The 20990-nt window shown below is 37.2% G+C and overlaps 2 protein-coding genes across 4 annotated transcripts; both read left to right on the forward strand.

Moving 5' to 3' along the window:
• Positions 1–72: 72 nt before the first annotated feature.
• eif4ebp2 (eukaryotic translation initiation factor 4E binding protein 2) lies at positions 73–3731 on the forward strand. The gene is made up of 3 exons (XM_084392258.1): positions 73–207; positions 1010–1186; positions 1383–3731. Exons 1-3 carry the CDS (start codon positions 75–77, stop codon positions 1412–1414), a joined length of 342 nt encoding a protein of 113 aa, XP_084248384.1. The 5' UTR covers positions 73–74; the 3' UTR covers positions 1415–3731.
• A 126-nt stretch (positions 3732–3857) lies between these two features.
• pald1b (phosphatase domain containing paladin 1b) lies at positions 3858–20284 on the forward strand. Of its 3 annotated transcripts, none has more exons than XM_084392254.1 (20): positions 3858–4702; positions 6995–7180; positions 7384–7486; positions 7649–7828; positions 8985–9149; positions 9266–9426; positions 10005–10080; positions 11298–11449; positions 11593–11686; positions 11886–11990; positions 12104–12199; positions 12311–12445; positions 12886–13002; positions 13094–13273; positions 14502–14699; positions 14770–14910; positions 15081–15152; positions 15348–15488; positions 17066–17221; positions 18443–20284. In XM_084392254.1, the coding sequence occupies exons 2-20, from the start codon at positions 7008–7010 to the stop codon at positions 18590–18592; spliced, it is 2595 nt and encodes an 864-aa protein (XP_084248380.1). In that variant the 5' UTR covers positions 3858–4702; positions 6995–7007; the 3' UTR covers positions 18593–20284. The 3 variants fall into 3 exon arrangements, with proteins under 3 accessions (XP_084248380.1, XP_084248379.1, XP_084248381.1); XM_084392253.1 differs by lacking the exon at positions 3858–4702 and adding an exon at positions 6450–6706; XM_084392255.1 differs by lacking the exon at positions 3858–4702 and adding an exon at positions 6450–6706 and having other exon boundaries at positions 7005–7180.
• Positions 20285–20990: the final 706 nt, after the last annotated feature.

Here is a 20990-nt window from a genome sequence, read left to right on the forward strand (position 1 = left end):
AAGGGCCCGAGGTTTTTACCTTGCATCGGGAAAACTTATCGCTCGACTCTGATTAGCACCCGAAGCAAAGTGCAATGTCGTCCAGTCGTCAGTTTAGTGAGAGCAGGACCATCCCGACCAGGACGGTGCTGATCAACGACTCAACGCAGCTACCTCACGACTATTGCACCACTCCTGGAGGCACTTTATTCTCCACCACCCCTGGAGGTAATAACCCGCCTGAGACGTGTACTTTATGTCCCGGCTGATATCTGCAGCCGTTTGCTTGTTGTTTACATGGAGACAGTCTAATGTTAGAGGGTGGCCTGTGTTGGCCAGGAAGCAGTAACCACATAAAAGGCTGTGACTCAAAACGTTCTGCTCTGCCTGCTGCTTAGATAGCAATTTTGGGGCTTGTAGGAAAGTTTAGTTATTTTGCATGTAGACAGTCTGGGAATGCTCAAAATGTTAAGGCTTTTAAATCGGCGATGGCCAAAGATGTTGCCTAGGAAGGCAACTGACTGGGCTTTTGAGACACAGACATGTAGTTCAAAACAAAAACAGCGCCGCCTGTGCTTCGCTCTGATCAACCTGATTGGTCCGCATTGACTGATGGACAGAAAAGGACAGAACAAAGAAATGCATTCCACTAAATTCATTCAGAGAGCAGTATACATCCTACCAAGTGTGATCTTGATTGCTTTTGATAAAAAAAAATATTGTTGTGCATCTGATTTGCATTGAGTTAAGGACTATATTCTTATTTTTCGTGACCATTCATACTAAATTAGTCATATTAATCATCTTTGTGATTTCAAATGCACGACAGTGTGTCATATTATTGTCTATCTCACCCTTTTCAGGGATATGATCATCATTTATTCACCTTCATGTTTTCATTCCTATATTACTTGCTTACTTCTGAGTAACGCAAAAGGAAAGATGTCATATTTCTTTAGGATTGTTGTGCAAGGCTGGTAGTTATGCAATAAAACTTGATTATAACGGTATGTTTGTTGTGACAATGCAGGAACCCGAATAATCTATGATCGTAAGTTCCTATTAGACCGGCGCAACTCGCCCATCGCCCAGACCCCACCAGCACACCTGCCGGTTATCCCAGGAGTGACGGGCAAGAACATCCTCAATGAACTCAAGAGGAATGAAGCTAACAACATCAACAACCATGATGCCAAACCAGCGCAAGGTTTGTCTTTAAACCGACCGAACTGGAACTGTTTTCACTGGAACCACCCTGCTTTGTGCTCGCTCATGTAATATATACACAAACAGTAATGTATCTGGTTGGAGGTTTAGACTATGGTGTTAACTCACACCCTTCTCTTTTCATTTATACTTGTGGTCATGCATGATGCACATGAGTTTTTTCTTTTGTGTTGCAGCTGAAGATGCTCAGTTTGAGATGGACATCTAAAGAAGAGGAACCAACGTGAAGAACGATTAATTACCTGGTACCTGTGTGCCAGTGGCTTGGCTTGTAGAAACCAATGTTGTGAGCCCTCACCTTTAGCTCTCTCTAGCTGCTGGGTGCTGCATAATCATGGGGATAAATGACTTAAGTTTGCCCAGTGGAGCCCTGAAAGTTAACCTGTTAGCCTGATGAGCTCTTTTTGTTTAGGTTTCAGGGCTGCCATCAGCTGTGCTTGCTTAAGTCACAGAGCAAAGGAAAAATTCTTTATTGTAAGTGCCCGGATATATTACCAATTTACTGTAATAGACTCATAAACAAATCAGCCATCAGAGATTCACTGCTGATAGTTCAGAGTACACTGTTCCAGTTGATACCCTTAATGCAGTCTACTTTGTTCACATGTAAACTGATTTGCAGTCAAGTCAGAAAATGCAGTTATCTGCATGTTCATGTCCTACCAAATGTAATATATTTTTGTTTTCCATCCAAAAAAAGTTACTGGTTACAGTTACCATTTTAATTTGAAAGGGACAGCAGGATTATCATCACAATTTTAATTAAAAAATGTTAAAACATTTAACTTTTTTTCAGCTCAAAACTATAGTTTTATAGAATTGTACAAAAACATTGAAACCACAGTCCTTAATCACTCATTTCATTTTTACATGATTATAATCCCAAACAAATGTATACAGATTTTCGAATCTTATTTAGAACTACCCCGAAACGAGCATGAGCAAATTCTTCAAATTTCCTTAAGGTAAATAACATCTGATCACAATTTTGAAAGACCAAACTGTTACTTTATTTCAGAGAGAATGTTTCCGTTTAGATTTGTCCTGCTAACAGTATGGTTTGTACTTACCTTTGCATCAGCTCTGTTGTAACATCCTCTGGTAAAAGGTAGACAATACCCAGTACTGTTGGACTGGATGAAGGGTTTAATATACTTTATGAAATGACGACAAAAAGAGAGCTGGTCTCAGGAAGCACCTGCTTTATGTACCTAACAAGTACACATCATCTTATGGCTCCTTTAATGGGAGAAATCGCACGGTGAATATTTAACATTAATATCAGCTGTGACATCTGCTGTCACTTTCCGATTACTACAAACCTTGATAATCAAATCAAAGGTAGGAAAGCACTGAAGTGTTGTTTTGGTCATTTTACTATTGTCTGTCTCACAGCCACACAATGTGAACGATTCTTCAAAAGATGGATAGTTTTGTAGTGACCAGACATTCATATTTTGATTCAGATCAAACATCTTGAAAAACTTGAATTGAATCTTTCCAATGCTCTTCTATGCATGTTCTTTTGGTCTGCTTCTTGGTCTTTAGTTCACATGTCACATCATTTAATCTATGGGGTTTTTTTGGGGGTGGGGGGTGGGGACAAGAAGGTTTGATTAATATTGAAAGAGAATTAAGCAAAGAGATTATCCAAACAAAGTGACTTAAAGAGGATAAGACTTATTCTCCTGACTTTAATTGTCTCTTTCTGTGCTCCAGTCATTCTCTGAAGCACAATGTTTAGTTTTTTTTCTCTCTCTCACGGTGATCTTTTGTGCTTAGCCTCTGTATCCATGCCTTACTTTACTAAGCTGAGCAACTGTGTCAAATACAGTTCTCTTTCATACCTTAAAACAGGATCAGTTCCTTTGTTTAATTTCTTTCCAACTTTCAAGTTGAAGATACGATCAAGATATTGCTATGTTTTACTAGAAAACATTTATATTTTTGGAAACATGTTTGTTACCATTTACTTTCTTACAGAGAAGGGAATATTTGCACATACAGCAGTGTAATGTTTGTAATAGTAACGGATTGGTTAAAAAAAGAAATGTAGTTTAGGTTCCACTTTGATCAGTCGCAGTTAAACTTTCTATCATGTATTCAATACTGCTGAAATCCTTTACAATTCAATGCAGTTTTTACGGTTTAAATCATAAGAGTTTTGTAAAAGTCACATTCAAGTAATGATTTACAGTAAAGAAAACGTATGTTATACTGTCTTTCTGTAATATATTTGAGTTGTCAGATCACAGCTTGTTTCAACTCTGCAATATGGAATTTAAGAATCTTTTTTTTTCTTTTTTTTTTATCATTGCTTAATTTTCCCAGCTCTCAGAAACTATCAGGAATGCATTTAGCTCTGTATAAGGGGATTTTGGATGGAAGTGTTTAATCTAATGTGGCGGAAATTTTCTTTCTGTATTTTCTTTCTTCTTTGAGACCCTGTTCGGTTGAATTTTAATGAAATGCCAATGCCAGTGGACACTGTTACAGCAAAATCAATAAAAGTTCCTTGATATCAACTGTCTGTCTTCTCTCCCAAATGCGTGAATGTAATTTTAACTTTCTATTGGGTTTGAAATAGTATGTTTGCCACTAGATGGAGTACTGGGGTAAGTGGACTGTCTCAAAATCGAGAAAAGAAAGAAAAAAGATTCTGGTCCTCTCTAAGTTAGTCGTGAGTGGGAATGTTTTCTAAGTATAATAACCACAGTAATTGTCATTATCACCATATCTTCATGGCTTTTTACGAATAGCTTTGTAAGTGCTAAACTGTTTACACTAAAGGGAGTTTTCAACGTTTTTTTTCTTGTCTCTAGCTAGAAGCCCTTACATGAATGCCTCATGTGAAGAGAGCTTGGTTGCTTGGAAACTCGTGGCAACACAATGTGTCCACTCCACACCAGCAGTTTAAGCAGAGGCTGTTTTCAATCCAATGAAAGACATTAGTGTCAGTCAGGAAAATAAGAACTTGGCTAGATGCTTTTCCTGCAAACTTTGTGCACTTCTTAATTTACATACTGAATACATAGGCAACACTGTTTACAAAAAAAACCCCAAGTTTGGCTAATCCTGAATTTTGTTGAAATTGTACTGATTATGTTTATCAGTATTACACTAAGTCCCCCAAACCTCAGGCTTTTCTGCATTTCAGGCATGTGTGCAGCACCGTTGCTGGGAGATGGAGCTGTGCTGACTGGTGAAAAGATGAGAATCCACCCACCATCCTCCTCTCCCATAACGTTTATTGCCAGTGAAAGAGGCGGCTGAAGGAGGTGGCCATTCTTTCCTCCCCCTGAGTTATTCATCCGCACTGCTGTAAGATGTTGAGACTCGCTCTGCTGGAATCACTTCTATGACTGCATGTATTTGGACCTGTGAGGGGCATTAATTGACAGGACTCAAGATGAGTGTGACATGGACTTGGTCTTCTTCATTTAGGCTAATTGTCTCTGTCAAATACTGACAGGTGTCTGAGAAAACGGGTAGCCAGGTGAGGAAACTTTTTATGATATTTTTACTTTCCCTATTACCTTGTGTTGGCTTCTGGACAGTTGCTCTGTTAAGTGTATAATGATGTATTTTTGAGTCGAATAAACTCTCAGAACATTGTTCAACAAAAATATCTAGTGAGTGGGACATTGTTTTTACAGTTGAATAAACATTTTAGACACTATATTGGTATATATACTATATCCTCCGAAACGAACAACGACAATAATTGCAAACAAAGCCACAGAAGAAGAATATTGGCGTGCCTGAATGAATCGGTGTTTTGAACGAATCGGTTGAGTGAATGATTCCATGCATGACTCACCTTGTCACTTCTCGCCGTCTACTGGCGTATCGATGTAACATGCAGAAAAAGTGAACAAATAAAATACCTAAATATTCTTTATTTCCACATTTTCTATAGTTTATTTTATTTCGGGCTAAAAACAGTTGCCACAAAAAAAAAAAAAAAAAAAAAAAAGAAGCTTAAATATATCAGTAGGCCTAAACAAACTAATCTCTCGCTGTAGTGGCAATACTTTGTAAAGGTAGTGAATTGAAAAATATACGATGTTAACACTTAGGTAGCCTAATTAAATGAAAGATTGTTATTGTTATTATCGAAGGTTACTAAGCATTGGTTCAGAGAATATATTGTTTTTTATATTAGCGCGTCCCTTGACTCGCCTGGATTATAAAACCTTTTATTGTTACAGTGTCTAATTATTACACAGCCTCTTAAAGGGCGAGTTCACCCAAAAATGAAAATTCTGTCATCATTTACTTACCCTCAAGTTGTTCCAAAACTGTATGAAGTTCTTTCTTATGCCAAACTCAAAAGAAGATATTTTAAAGAATTCTGGTATTTGGTAACCAGACAGTCAGTGGGGCCCATCAAATGTTTGGTTACTGGTATTCTTCAAAACATCTTCGTTTGTGTAAAGCTGAAGAAATAAATTCATACAGTTTTGGAACAACTTGAGTTGAGGGTGAGTAAATGATAACAATTTTCATTTTTGGGTGAACTATCCCTTTAATGTTTGTACCTGCATTGTTTCAGTATTTTCAAATTCAGAATGTGATGTGGATTGAAAGCTTAAATGAACAAATGTTGTCGTTTTCAAGCTCCTCATTTCTCAGCGTGAATGAGGATGTGCCAGTCACTAGTCACTCCCACTCACTGAATATCTGCACTGATCTGTGCAGCCTTGTACAAATTCATCCCGGGGCCTTTCCCATCCATATTTAGAGATTTTTTTTGTTGTTGTTGTTTTTTGTTCTGTGACCGTGATACTCGGGCACAACTGGAATTTAAATCAAGCCCTGCTCTTGGTGCCAGCGACTCAGTATCCCAAACATTCAATAGACCAGCCAGTTATATAAACATTAAGCAGGAATGTCCTAATGACATTCACAGAACTATCATACATTTCCCAGTGATATCTCTCTGGCACAAACTTGATCTTATGAAGGAGTAGGGGGGGGGGAAACAGGATTTGTTTAATTAACTGCATTATCGCTGAAATCCATGGAGGAGATTCGTTTTGCTTCATGACTGACATCAAACACGTTCAATTGATTTCAGTAGATGCAAAGGCATCAGACATGTTTGATCTGGCACTCTCTTCTCACTTTTGGCTTTCTGTAATGTCTCCGTCATGGCCTTTGAATGGGCTGTCCCTGTGAATGTCTGGAGCCGCCCACACTGTCGTCTGGTTGCCAGATGTACTGTATTTCTCTGTGGCCCCCAAAAGGGTTGGAACTGTTATCCTGTCACTGTGAGAAGAGAACCAGAGAGGCACTGAGCGAGAAAGAGAAGAAAAGACTCTAGCAAAACTTCAGTGGTGGTTTGTTTTGAAACAAAAGTTTATGCTGATATTCTGATAGCAGCAGGAAACTGAGTTTGTTTTGCGGGATTTACACTTAAAGAGAGACCCGAACCCTTGCTGAAAAATAAGATGCAAAAACCGAAGGATGTGAACACACGCGGCACAGCTGTGAGACCGTAAGCCATTCATTTAACAATCAAATAACATGACAGAGATGCTGTGCGCATGCAATTTAATAGTCTGACTTACTTTTAGGTGTGTGGAACATATTCAAAGAGATTATAAAGCTTCAATAATGTGTTTTATTAGTGTTTTTTGTTGTGGGCATTGGATCGTTATGGTCTCACTGCACAAAGTGCATCTGGAATCTAAAATGTGCCAATGTTAGAAATAACCCCATGTAAAATGACTAACATGTCTGCCTGTTTACTTTATATTAGTCACAGTATAAATCCTCATTTCAGCTCTGTGCAGATTATGGGTACGAGCGCCAGTGCAACTTCCCAGGCTGCTCCGCTTGCACCTACACACCAGGCTGATCACCAAGGGAACAGCATGGCCGAGCACAGGCGCTCACTACAGTCGGTGAACATTCGCAACAGCAAGGCTAAGTCCATCATCACAAACAAGGTGGCCCCCGTTGTCATCACGTAAGTGACAAGTGCAACGTGATGCTTTTTAAAACTGACCGTAAGTGCCTACTTATGCACAAAATGTCACACCTGTGTGTTACTCTTTGAGTGAAAACAGTTGTGGATGTCCTCAACAACTTCCCCTTAAATTAAAGGATAAGACCAAGATGTATTATCAGTTGTATGCCATTTCAAAAACGTTGAGTTTTGTCTCTATACAGAAATAACTGCAGGGAAGAGTTTCAGATTCATGACAAGATCCAATCTTCCAACTACTCGATGGGAAGGATATCTGACCTGCTGCCTGAGCACTACCTAGTGTTGGTAGGTTTGTCTTTTTGAGATTTAAATGAAATATTTAGTGCTTATTGTTTGAAAAGCCTCAAGCCACAATGCAGTAATGACCAGGAGATGTAGATCAGTGCATGGAAATTCCTTGTCGTTTACGATGAAATATGTTTTATGACTTGCTTTTATGTTTTCCAGGGGGAGTTTTTTATGATACAGGATGTATACAATAGAGCTGATGTCTTAAATACTACAAAAAGCCACGGGGCCCCCAACTTCCGCAAGGTCAAGGGAAACTACCCCCTTTTTGGAATGGGCCAACCTAGCCTGAATGGTTTCAAACAGGTCCTCCAGAGACTGCAGATTGACGGCTGTGAGGTCAGTGAGAGGTCTTATGAGTAGGATGTAAGCAGAGGTGGACAAAGTACACAACTTCCTTACTTGAGTGAAAGTACAGATACTACTGGTCAAATATTACTCCGTTACAAGTAAAAGTTGTAAAGACCGATTTTTACTTAAGTAAAAGTACAGAAGTAGCCTACTCGTTTTTAAAAGTACTTAAGTATCAAAAGTAAGAAGTAAATGTCAATGCATTGTTTTATTATTGTTGTATGTAATACATACCTTATGCCTCTGAATCTATGCCTGCCTACCTACCCTCATATCAATATCAAATTTATTTCTAGAACACAGTTCCAGTAGTGGGATTGAATGTGAGATTGAATAAGTGCACTCAATGACGTCTACAATGGTTTCGACACCCAAATGGCTATTCCCTCAAATAGTGCACTATTTAAAGTTTTGGGGCTTTTAGTATGAATATGTTAGCCTTACTGTTATCTATAAGCTAGTGTGCTCCAAAACACTGGCAAAATTCGCATTTATAAGACCAAACCCAACGTTGAAAATGAAAAGCAGGTTGATGTCAGAATCCAACGTCAGATTGACGTTAATCTCCAATGTTGTAATGTGGTTGAAAATGAAAATCGGTTTGATGTCAGAAACCAACATCAGCCGGGTTCTGACGTCAACCCGAATTTCATTTCCAACCAAAATGCAGCCCCTGCAACCAAAATCATCCCCTGACTGACATTAGGCTACTACTTTCTACTCAAGGACCATGACAGAAATGTAGTGGAGTAAAAAGTACGATATTTGTCTTTCAAATGTAGTGAACTTAAAGTAAAAAGTTTCCAGAAAAAAATAATACTCAAGTAAAGTACAGATACTCAAAAAGCGTACTTAAGTACAGTACTCAAGTAAATGTACTTTTTTACTGTCCACCTCTGGATGTAAGGCAATGTGGCACGGATACAGTACACTTTAGGGTCCCAACGGTTTTTTTGCTGTAAGAACCATTATATTTGTTAGCTATTAAGTAGCATAAACCTACATCAAATGTCTGTATTCCCCTATAAAATTATGATTTTGTTCTGTCCCGACTCCCAAACTTGACTACCATATGTTCAGCAAATAGACCTTCAAATAACGATCTCAGATGAATTGCTGTTTATCTCGCAAAATATGTGAACAGGAGGTGATTTTCATCTGCGTGAGGGAGGAGCCAGTGGTGTTCTTCCGCTCAGATGGAGACTTTATTCCGTACACTCCCAGAAGAAGAGAAAACCTCCACGAGAACCTGCATGACCTGGACAGAGAGCTCAGTGCAGAGCAAATAGAGCTCTCCATCCGAAAAGAGGTCAGTTATAGAGCAGAACTAGTTGTGTGAGGAGGATTGATTGCCATCCTTTTATGGTGAAATGTGTCATAGTGTCTGTTCCATGTCAGTTTTTAATTCTCTGATATTTTCTCCAGTTGTGTGACTTTGCCAAGCTGAGTGAAAACATGTTCTATGTCTATAATGACATCGAGCATTTTAAAGATGAACCTCAGCATGTTCAGATTATGTCAGAGGAGGACATTCATGTCACTGAGGAGGTCTACAAGAGACCACTTTTCAGTCAACTGTTACACAGGTATCTCCTCATATTTTATTACATAATAAATGTGTTCAAACTTTTAAAGGTTTGGGGTCGCTAAGATTTTAATTGTTTTCTAAAGAAGTCTCTGATGCTCACCCAGGCTGTGTTTATTTGATAAAAAAATAATAATTTTGTGAAATATTATTTTAATATATTTAAAATGTAATTTATACCTGTGATGGTAAAGCTGAATTTTCAGCAGACATTGTTACGGTTACGGTTACGATTTTGTGAAAATCATAATACATTTGATTTCAGGATTCACTGATGCATAGAAAGTTCAGATGAACAACATTTATTTGAAATAAATTATCTTATTGACTGCAAACCTTTGAACAATACTGTACACAAAAGGCTTTTGAAAAGTATAAAAAATAAACAATGATGGTATGGGAAAAACTTTCCAAGACACTTTTAATAAGATATTCATATAAAAAATAAATAAAAGTAATCCGTTGTAAATTAAATAAAAACTTGGCAAAATGTATGCTGATATATGAATAAAAATGAATCTTACCTTTAGATTTTTTTTATTCTATATATTGTTTGATTATACATTTTTATGAATTTAGATATTACAGATTACCGCTTCCCATGGAAGGGGCACCGCTGGAGGAGACGTTTGATTCCTTTGTTAATATACTCAGGGTAAGACCTCTATTAATATTATATATCCTTTTTCTCCCTCTTCTTTCTAAGTTTAAAATAACTCCATGTGAGCTCTGGTTTATTTATATCTGATGATTTGTGTCACTGAACCAATAATTCATCCCAAGAACCCAGCACTAGCCAGCAAACTTTATTTATATTTCACTGTCACCAATCATCAATCTTTGAAAACTATATAAACGCTGACAAAAGTTATAAATGTTAACTTAACACCATGAAAAATGTCTTCAGGTATCCGCTCATGACCAGGAAATGGCAAGATTTTTCCATCTTAATTTTATGTTCCTTTTATCAGAGTTGGACTGACACAGCCAAGAATTAATATGTATTCTCTTTTGAGGTTACAGAAATGTATACAGAATTGAAACTTATTTGCCCGGTTTCACAGACAAGGCCTAAACCCAGTACCTGACTAAAATGCATGTTTGAGCTGTTTTAACTGAAAGCAACTTGCAATGACATATCTTAAACCATGACAGTTCCATTGTTTTGTCTCAAGATGGATTCCAGTAAGGTTTTTTTTCTAAGGCACGTTTATAAAAGCTACTTAAATGTATTAATACAACTAAGGCCTAATTCTGGTTTAATCTTAGCCCTGTCTGTGAAATATAAAACTATGTCATTCATATCACAAATACAATATATGTGACCCTGGACCACAAAACCAGTCACAAGTAGCACAGCTTTTTTTGTGGCAATATAGCCAACAATACATTGTACGGGTCAAAATGATCTATCTTTCTTTTATGCCAAAAAACATTAGGATATTAAGTAAAGATCATGATCCATGAAGATTTTTTTTTTTCATTTCCTACCGTAAATATATAAAACATTTATTTTTGTGAGTGAATGCAGCACAATCGCGAACATAAATGGACAACTTAAAAGGCGATTTTCTCAATGTTTTGATTTTTTGCACCCCCAGATTCCAGATTTTATAATAGTTGTATCTCGGCCAAATACTGACCTAATATTGACCTATTACCCTATCCTAACAAACCATACATCAATGGAAAGCTTATTTATTCAGCTTTCATATGCTGTATAAATCTCAATTTCAGAAAATGTACCCATGTGACTGGTTTTGTGGTCCAGGGTCACATGTTATGTATTTGTGGTATGAATGACATAGTTTTATGCTATTCACTTGTATTTTAGTTTGGCCAATGTTCTTCACCCACCTTTGTGCCCTCCAGGAGACCCCAAACCTCTCTGTGATGCGGGACAGCTCCAGACCTCTGCCTGCACTGCTCTTCAGCTGCCAGGTGGGGGTGGGACGCACCAATCTTGGCTTAATTCTGGGAGCCTTAGTCTTACATCACCTGCAGGGGGCATCAAAGAGCCCCAGGTACCTATAGTAAACTGTTAGTGCCGTTTTACTGTTTACCTAAGAAGAGCATTACTTATGAGCTAATAATACTTTTCTGTAATTAAATTGTTTTAAAGTAATTTCTCTGTTTAAGTTCTACTTAGTCTGCATTTCTTTTACAGGCAGGAAATACAGAAGAGTGAACACAAATTGGATTTCCAAGTGATTCAGTTGCTAATCAGTCGCCTACCTAAAGGTCAACAAGTCCTTGATGAGGTTAGAGCGTATTAATGATGTTTGTATAACTCATGGTTCATGAAGTGGTCAAATTGCTTTCAAGGGTGTATTCATTTGCAAAAGTAATAGAAGTAAACAGAAACCAAGCCTTTTACTTCTTACAAAACATACCACTTTAGGATTTAATGAATGTTTTTATGTAAATCATATTAAGTGCTTTTTTATGTATACACCATAGGTTGATGATGCTATTGCTATGTGTTCAGAGATGCATAACATACAAGATGCTGTGTATGAAAACAAACTAAAGCTGGAAGGCATTGGAAAAAACTTCCAGTTTCAAGTGAGTCTCGACTAAAACATTAATGTGTCTGTTTTGTTTAACTGCTTTAATGTAAAAGTGAAAGTGTTAAATGAAGGTCACATATTTGTGTCATTCACACTTTTTTTTTTCAGGGAAGCAGCACAAAAGGCTATTTCCTGCAAAGAACACTGCAGAGTCTCGAGCGCTATGTGTACCTACTAGTGTTCAATGCGTATCTTCATGATCAGGTATTGCTAACTAAATTCGACATAGCATATTTAAAAGCAGTAATGTCTGCCAGAATATGCCATAATTTGAATAATCTCTGCATTATCAGCTGTCTTTTTCCATCTCTGTAGTATCCACAGGCGTTTCCCCAGAGCTTCAGTCAGTGGATGTGTATGAACGCTTGGATCTACAGACTTCTGGCCAGCATGGACAGCTCAGAACTCTCAGCACCAGCAAACCTTATAACCAATGGGATTCGAGTTCTGGTAAGGGCTCAACCGCAAACACAATGGACAATTTTTGGTTCCCAGAACATTAGTTTATGGTTACAGAAAGCCTAAACCTTAAAAAATAAAGTTCCTAGAATGTTAGGAAGTGGTTTCCCTAAAACCGAAGGGGAACCATACACTAATGTTAGGGGAATGTTCTGTGTCTGTGGTGATTACATAGATTAAATATTATAACAGATAAAATGTTCATAGTTATACTAGAGTTTGTTCACTTGCATAATGTTATAGTTTTTTTCTTGCTTGAGTTGATCTGATATGTCAGTCTTTCTAAAAGCCAAGACTGAATCTCATTATCATGAGATTTTCTAGCCCGGGTCTTATCAGATGTGAACTGTGACCTCCTTCTCCTGTAGCACAGCAGATTCTCCTAAAACATAGGCATGCACTTATGCACATAATAACTTTTTTTTTAAAAGGTGTCCAGTGAATTTTTAGCAACGGATCTGCTCAGTACAGCCAAGGAGATGAAAGTGGCCAATTTCAGACGTGTTTCAAAAATGGCCCTGTATGGAATGGGCCAGCCAAACTCTGAGGTAAATCCTTTCTGAAGCTCATTTCAGCTGCTCAGTCTTCTAAATGGCATCTGCCTGTACAATAATCAAAGCTTATTTGTGCCCATTTCAGGCTCTTGCTGTTGTGATGTCCTACCTGACAGACCAGAGGCGAGGGCACTCCACAATTCTCTGGCTGAATCTGCAGGAGGAGCTTGCGCTGGAGGCAAATGGACTAATGTTCACCCCACGAGAGCCAGACTGTCTGGAACAGCCTATTCCCGTCTGTGTTCAACATCCGCGGCAGCTCCAGGTGCGTTTCTGCTCAGGGAAGATCTGTAGTAGTAGTAGTAGTATGTATTATTAAATGGAATTAAAGAGGATAGGCTTTATATGACTGGACTGGACAAAGTTGTTGTAGGTAATACAACACAGTACAATGAAATACAACACAGTACAATTTACAGTTCAATACAATGTGCAGTTTACAGGGGCTAAACCTGCTAAAGCTTGCAACAACAAATCATGTGTGTCATTTATAGTGGTGGGGATTCTGATTCATCCAAGTGACTTGAATCGGTTCACCAAAAAGATTTGTAACATGTTAGGCCCATAGATATACACTACTGTTCAACTGTACTGTTGGGGTTGGTAAGATTTTTTAAATGTTTTTAAAATAAGTTTCTTATGCTCAGCAAGGCTGCATTTATTTGATCAAGAATACAATAAAAACAGTCATTTTGTTGTGAAGTATTATTACTATTTAAATAATTATTTTCTGTTTTAATATATTTTAAAATGTAATGTATTCCTGTTATGGCAAAGCTGTATTTTTCAGCATCATTACTCCAGTCTTCAGTGTCACATGATCCTTCAGAAATCATTCTAATATGCTGATTTGGTGCTCAAGCAACATTTATTATGATCAATGTTGAAAACAGTTATGCTGCTTAATTTGTTTTTCATATTTTTTTATTGAATAAAAAGTTTGAAATAGAAATCATTATGAATTTCTTTACTGTCACTTTTGATCTACTTAATTCATACTTGCTTAATAAAAGTATTAAATTCTTTCAAAATAAAGTCTTACTGACCCCAACATTTTAAATCTAAATCAAAAGTGATGACACACAAAAGGATACTTGTTGCTACCTACTGGTGTAAGCATTTACATGAGTAGGTGTCAGGTGAGTCACTCAATCAATTAAAAAAAGTGTTATTATCCCTTATTAACATTGAACACTTTCGTGTGCAAAATGATTGGGGTTTCATTTGAGAAGATACTCCCTATTAAAAATTAGGCAAGTACGTACTGTAAGTACACATTGTGGCTCATTGACAGTCTTATTTTAGGCCAAGTAATTAAATATTTGGTCCACATACTGTCTTGTTAAATATTTTTTCTTTGTTTACATGTACAATAGCTTTGTCTGAAATGTGATATTGTGATATGTTTTTTTTTTTATTTTCACCTACAAGATTTGTTGCTGTGATCTAAGAACCTGAGAAGTTTTAACAATGGTAAATGGCCGTCTCTACAGGAAATGGAGCTGGTACTGAAGCAGGATGTCCTGAGGTGTGAGAAGTGGCTGGAGGTGATTACAGAGCAGGATAAACAGATGAGGATGTTTAGGAGTTGTCACACCATAGAGGAGCTCTTCGTCCATCAGAAGAGCATTCATCCAGGTCTCAGCTACCACCGGATTCCCCTGTCTGACTGCTGTGCACCTAAAGAAGAGGTAAGACAATACACTATAAAGCAAGGTATAGATCTGACACTTTAGTTGAAATGCTGTTGCTCTTTCTCAGGATTTTGACCAGTTGTTGGAGGCCATGAAGTGTAGTCTGGCTGAAGACCCTACCTGCGCTTTCATCTTCAACTGCCATGATGGGAAAGACCGAACTACTGCAGCTATGGTCATTGCCACTCTCACCCTGTGGCACATTAATGTAAGTCATTTTCTGCTATCGGCTTTTGAAGTGGAGAGAGGAAGCGAGAGTTCAAGTATTCACCTCCAGGGTATTCACCTCACCTCACATCACCTCCACTGATTAGATGAATGAAAAATGTCTGAACTGAGCTCAAATCAGTTTCATAAACCTCACCCTGTTTCCTGCAGGGCTTTCCTGAGTGTGAAGAAGATGAGATTGTAAGTGTTCCAGACGCCAAGTACACCAAAGGAGAGTTTGAGGTACAATTTCAGGTCATGTATCTTTAAACAGCTGCCACTGCCAACCTTAAAACAAACATTTTGTAATATTTGAACATTTTAAATGAATAATTAATAAACTTAAACCCACCTGTGATCTGTAAATGCAAATTGAATGATATGATACAGTAGATATATATTTATATGATGAAGTTTGACCCACGTGTATGTGTTCAGGTGGTGATGCAGGTGGTAAGGGTGTTACCTGATGGCCATTGTGTGAAGAGAGAAGTGGATGCTGCTCTAGATGTTGTTAGTGAGACAATGACACCAATGCATTTCCATTTACGGGAAATCATCATATCCACTTACAGACAGGTAAATTGATTAATATTTATATATATTATACTGTACCTTATATATATATATAAATTAATATTATATTTATATATCATATTTTTATTGTATCTACTGTGTGGTTCATGGGACTATTTTTTATGTGTTTGCTTGCATAATCTTCAACATGAAAAGTCGACTGTAAAAAAGGTAGTTAATAAGTGAATAATAGATGTCATGTTGAATAATAGATTGCTTCCATAGTTCGTGTCTTTGTGGCTAACATATAGTAGCCTTGAAAAATTCATAGAGGTACAATTTTCTCATTTTTACTGATGCACTCAAAGAGCCAAAGAGATTATTAATGCCCATTGCAGTGCCTCTGAAAGTATGCATTAGGCGAAAGCACACTGAATGTGTTTAATTTGAGGCTGAATTACTCAGGCCTTGAAAACAGTGACGTAAATAAGCAGTGAGCTTTCAAAAAGACTGCTTTGAAAAACCCTGCAGATACGGCCTGATGTACTGATGCAACTCATTTGGATCACCTACATAATGACAGTTATGTGACAACTGTACATTGCATGAACCGCATTTCTGCAAGGCCTGTTATAGAGATTTTATGTACAGGCTAGTTAAGAGGCACCGCTGCCTTATTCTAAATGATATGCATCATCTGAAATTCTTGATTAATTCTGTGAAATTGTGTGAATTGCTTGTTAATTTGCACCTGTTTTTGTCCTCTTGATATAAAGTCAGTTCCAAAAATCTAAAGACCTCATGCTGAAAGTCTGGGCTTTTTTTTAAACTTTAACCTGTGGATTTATATTCACGTACATTTTTAATTAATCAGTAATCATTTATTTGTAATGAAACTGATTTATTTATTTTTTTACTAGTGGTCTCAGACTTTTGGAACCCATTGTAGAATATTAAAGTCAAAAGAAAAGGGTGAAGTGAAAACTATACCAACTGTGAAAGATACTTGGCTTTAAACATATTCCAACTGGTCTCAGACATGGCCTGGCAGGTCAAAAGTGACTTGATTTAAATTACTTAGTCAAATGATGTCCCTTGACGCTCATGCAGGTGACTCAAATCCCCAATCCTGTTCTCTCCTCTTCTCCTGTCCTTTCCTGTCATCTCCCTTACTTTCTCTGCTAATAAAATATGGAAAAGGTGAAAAAAGTTTATAAATTCTCTGCTGGGTGAATCATTTACATATCCAACCTTATTTTTTGTAAATTATCTAATTTGAAAATGGTTGAGACTGTTTGTTATAATCTATTTTAAATGAGTCTAGTGGAAATGTCTACATGAGATTATATTCAATAGATTACTAAGGAACTAAGTTTCTAGAGCAGAAGTTGTTGAATATGGATATCAGTCAATCCAGCAATATGCACCTCATTTTAAACACTGGTGTGATCACTTGTTTAGGCCCTGTTTGTGTAGATCTTTTATAAACACCCACAAAACAAACTTACCAAAGTGAACAGATAATGAAGATTATAACTGAACTGATAATCTTCATTGATAAACTATGTCATGCCATAAGGATTTTGTCACAAATAAGAGGGCAACTAGAGAAATAACAATAGACATTTCTCCCTCCTCAGATTAAGATGGCTAAATCGGAGGCTGATGCTCAGTGGTTGCGGTTAAGGAGCCTACAGTACCTCGAGCGCTACATTTATCTCATCCTGTTTAACTGCTACCTCCACCTGGAGAAGAAAGACTCCTGGAGGCGATCCTTCAGCCAGTGGATGTACCAGGTGAAGCCAGACTCGCTTGCTTTCTTTCTTCACAGACCTAGCAACTTGCTGGTTTCTAGACGGCAGTTTGACGAACCCTGCTCTAACAGATATAGTTGAGCTTGAGTTACACAAGAGGTTATCATCACCTTATTTGCCCTCTGAACAAGCTTTCCTCAGATTTACACAGAAAAAATCCTATGTTCTTAAGGTAGATTCAGCTGGTGCAGCACTATATGTGTTTTCTTATTTGTGAAGTAAATTAAGCGTTCTGTCAAGGCCTCAGAAGTGTTTTACCATCATCCTGCCATCCTTTAAAGGGATAGTTCACTTTGAAATAAAATTTTGGTATGTTTTAGCTTACCTCAAGGGCATCCAAGATGTAGGTGTCTTTTTTCCGCAGTAGTTTCAATTTTGATATTTTTAGGTCAAACCGTTCTTGTCTGTCAGTCATATAATGCAGGTCGATGGTCACTGTCTCAAAACACAAGCACAGAGTCCAAATTAAAACAATTCCCCATCGTCCAAATTAAACAATTCCCCATCGTAAGTACACATTGATGGCCTAAGACATGAAACGAGCGGTTTGTGTGAGAAAACGAACAGTATTTATATCGTTGTTATCTCTTGAACACAGCACACGTCCAAATGATCTGACGGCGCGGGCGGGTATAGATATATAAATAGATGTCGCCTTGGCTACTGCAGTTCATTGGAACAAAACTGTAGCCAAGGCGACATCTATGTATATATCTATACCCGCCCGCGCCGTCAGATCATTTGGACGTGTGCTGTGTTCAAGAGATAACAACGATATAAATACTGTTCGTTTTCTCACACAAACTACAAAATACATCTTTTAATTTGGACTCTGTGCTTGTGTTTTGAGACAGTGACCATCGACCTGCATTATATGACTGACAGACAAGAACGGTTTGACCTAAAAATATCAAAATTGAAACTACTGCGGAAACAAAGACACCTACATCTTGGATGCCCTTGAGGTAAGCTAAAACATATCAAAAATTAATTTCAAAGTGAACTATCCCTTTAAGAACAAGTGAACAGCTACGAGACTTATGAAAATTACTTGTGTAAAGCTTGCTCGTTTTGTGCAATGGAAAGGTTCAATGGATGTTGAAGGTACTTCATGGAACCATCGATCCCAATGAAGAACCTATAGCATAATTTATTACTCCTTTTAATGTTTGAAATGCATTCATGAGTTTTGCTGGTTTGCAGGTGGCAGCTAGAGCTGGCATCTATACCATCCTCAACCATCTGGGCTTTTCTGAGTTTGAGAACCCTGACGACTCTCCGATGACCAGGCTCCGTTTCCGCTGGCTCCCACACAGTGTCCAGCCTATTCCCACGCGAGGGGAACTTATTTAGAAATGCACAGAATGTCGAACTGACTCACATTTTATAAATGTTTTTTTTTTTCCAATTACAATTTCTGTCAGACTAATTAAATCAAGAAGGGATTTAATGCATCCTGTTATCTTACATTTTAGACCATCTTTGGCTTTGCAGTGTTATGTTTTACCCTTAAAAAACACAAGACAACAAACACAGAAGATTGATAGCTTAAAATAACACATGAATATGAATAAAAGTTATAATGCTGACCTTTAAAAGGTACATTTGCACACCGCATTATACAAAACATTTAAGTGATTTGCATTAAAGCATGTGGTTTTTAAATTACCCTTTTTATATATATTTATAGAACAATTAGCTTCATTATATCATTACATAAAAGTGGTGTTTTTGTCCATCAGAGCCCATTAAGGATCATTTCATAATGTCATTCAGTTAAATGAGCTAATATGGAAGAAAAGAGCACATGCAGCTTTTTTCTGTTTTTAATAGCCTGAAGTTTTAGACTGAACAAACTGATGTCATTTATTTCCTCCTTCTGCTGCCCCTCGACCATATATCAGTATAAAAAAATATGTTACTATTAAAATTTGTTTAAAATTAGGCCAATACACTTTCTGAGTTTCGACAGGTTTTATTTTGCTATAATGGCCAACTGACCATTACCTGGATGATGCTTTTGACCAATCAGAGTCAAGTATACCATGTATTATTAATAATAATACTAATAATAATTAACCTAATCAATGTCAGCTGAGTCGGACAACTTCTCGTCCTCTATGAACACTATCACTTGGGAATAAGGTCTCTTGTGTTCCACTAACCTGCTGGCAAAGCAACTTTTTGTTTTGTTTTTTTGATTACTTCAGCTTGTTACTCAGGTCATTATATTTAGACAGCCGTCTAGCCTCCAACTTCCACTAAACTGTTAGAAAAGTGATAGTCTCAAAAGCATACGAATGTCAAGCCTGCAAGAAAAAGAAATGTTAGTTATGATTAATTAAAAAATTGTTCGGTACAGGGAGAAACAACTCCTAGTCTTTAAGGCACAGAACGCGTCTTCTTTCTTTTCCCTTATTTCCAAGCTTATATTGCTGATGTCTGTGTGCAAAGGATTGTGGACAAGTCGAAATGAACCCTGCTTGGCTCTCAAGAACACTGAAGACTGAAAAGCCATGTGCTTTTGAGAAACTGTATCTCATACATATTGTAATTTACCATCTGCAGTGTCCTCCCAGCATTCTCTTGTTATTTTTGTGTCTCATGTCATGATTATAAACAACCCTGCATGTGTCAGGAGACCACTTCACTGTTGGGGACTGAAAACTTTGTCTGTTTCATTCTTTGATTATTGTATTTCCTCAGGACGAGGCTTCCTTCAATCCTCAGTTTTTTATTTTGGCATAAAGATATTTTAAGAATTCTTTTTTTGCTGATATTCCAAATTCCATCTTAGCTAAATAATACATCAGCCCCATGCATTTTTATATTTGGATGTGAGGCAGTGACAGCTGTTGTGAAATATTCCCAGATATATCCTGTCTATGTAATAAAATACTGCCAACATCACTGTTCCAAATCTACAAGAACCTTGCCACTCAAGGATCAGTGCGATTGTGGCTGTAAATCATTACACGGATGAATACAAACAGATTTTTTATTGACAGTTCTTGTCATTTATAGTCATTAAACTACTCAAAATGCTGTTGTTGTTCTAGGGCATCATAGTTGTTAGTTTTCCCAATGTTTCGTCATGACACAATTAGAGTATAGCTGTTCATACGTTCCAGTGACCTGTCCTGTACTTTCAGTTCACATATAATAATAGAGAATATTGACAGTCGAAATGCTCAGCTCTGAATTTAGATTTAATTCATTGCATGAGGAAACAACTGGAGCCGAGGTTGCTTTCGGGTTTAATAGACTGTATAATGAGGACAGGGCTGCCAGGAGCATTGAACAGAATGATGCTAAAGGACCTTTTATTTTATTTTTACTGCCATACCAGCAAGATGATGGAGAGGTAATTATTTAATCTTCTGCATTTTAATAAGAATGTTTGGAAATAATAGAGCGTCTCATAAAAGAAAAAACGCTTTTCACTGAAATGGCTTAAATATTGCTCAAGGTGAAATTGTTAGTTGCTTTATTTTAATTAAATTGTTAAAAAAATGAATAGTGTTTTTTAAATGTTGTTGAGTAAAATGCTAATATTTCATACAGTCAAGTCATTTTTGTAATGTGACATTTTAAGTAAAACCATTTATTTATTCATTTCTATCACTGTAGTCATTAGTCACTGAATCCTTAATAATTAATTAACTGAAGATATATTTGGGTTTGATAGTTTGTTTAATGTGGACATTGCACATTAATCATATTTATATACAGAAAAACAAGTTACCTAAAT

This window comes from Rutilus rutilus, assembly GCF_951802725.1.
Source record: "Rutilus rutilus genome assembly, chromosome: 20".
Taxonomy (NCBI): Eukaryota; Metazoa; Chordata; class Actinopteri; order Cypriniformes; family Leuciscidae; genus Rutilus; species Rutilus rutilus.

Coding starts and splice junctions, on each gene's coding strand:
- eif4ebp2 (XM_084392258.1), top strand. CDS start 75: ATGTCGTCCAGTCGTCAGTTTAGTGAGAGCAGGACCATCCCGACCAGG. Junction 208..1,009: donor ATTCTCCACCACCCCTGGAG/GTAATAACCCGC, acceptor GTGACAATGCAG/GAACCCGAATAATCTATGAT. Junction 1,187..1,382: donor TGATGCCAAACCAGCGCAAG/GTTTGTCTTTAA, acceptor TTTGTGTTGCAG/CTGAAGATGCTCAGTTTGAG.
- pald1b (XM_084392253.1), top strand. CDS start 6,660: ATGCAAAAACCGAAGGATGTGAACACACGCGGCACAGCTGTGAGACC. Junction 13,003..13,093: donor TGGGCCAGCCAAACTCTGAG/GTAAATCCTTTC, acceptor TGCCCATTTCAG/GCTCTTGCTGTTGTGATGTC. Junction 15,489..17,065: donor TCATATCCACTTACAGACAG/GTAAATTGATTA, acceptor CTCCCTCCTCAG/ATTAAGATGGCTAAATCGGA.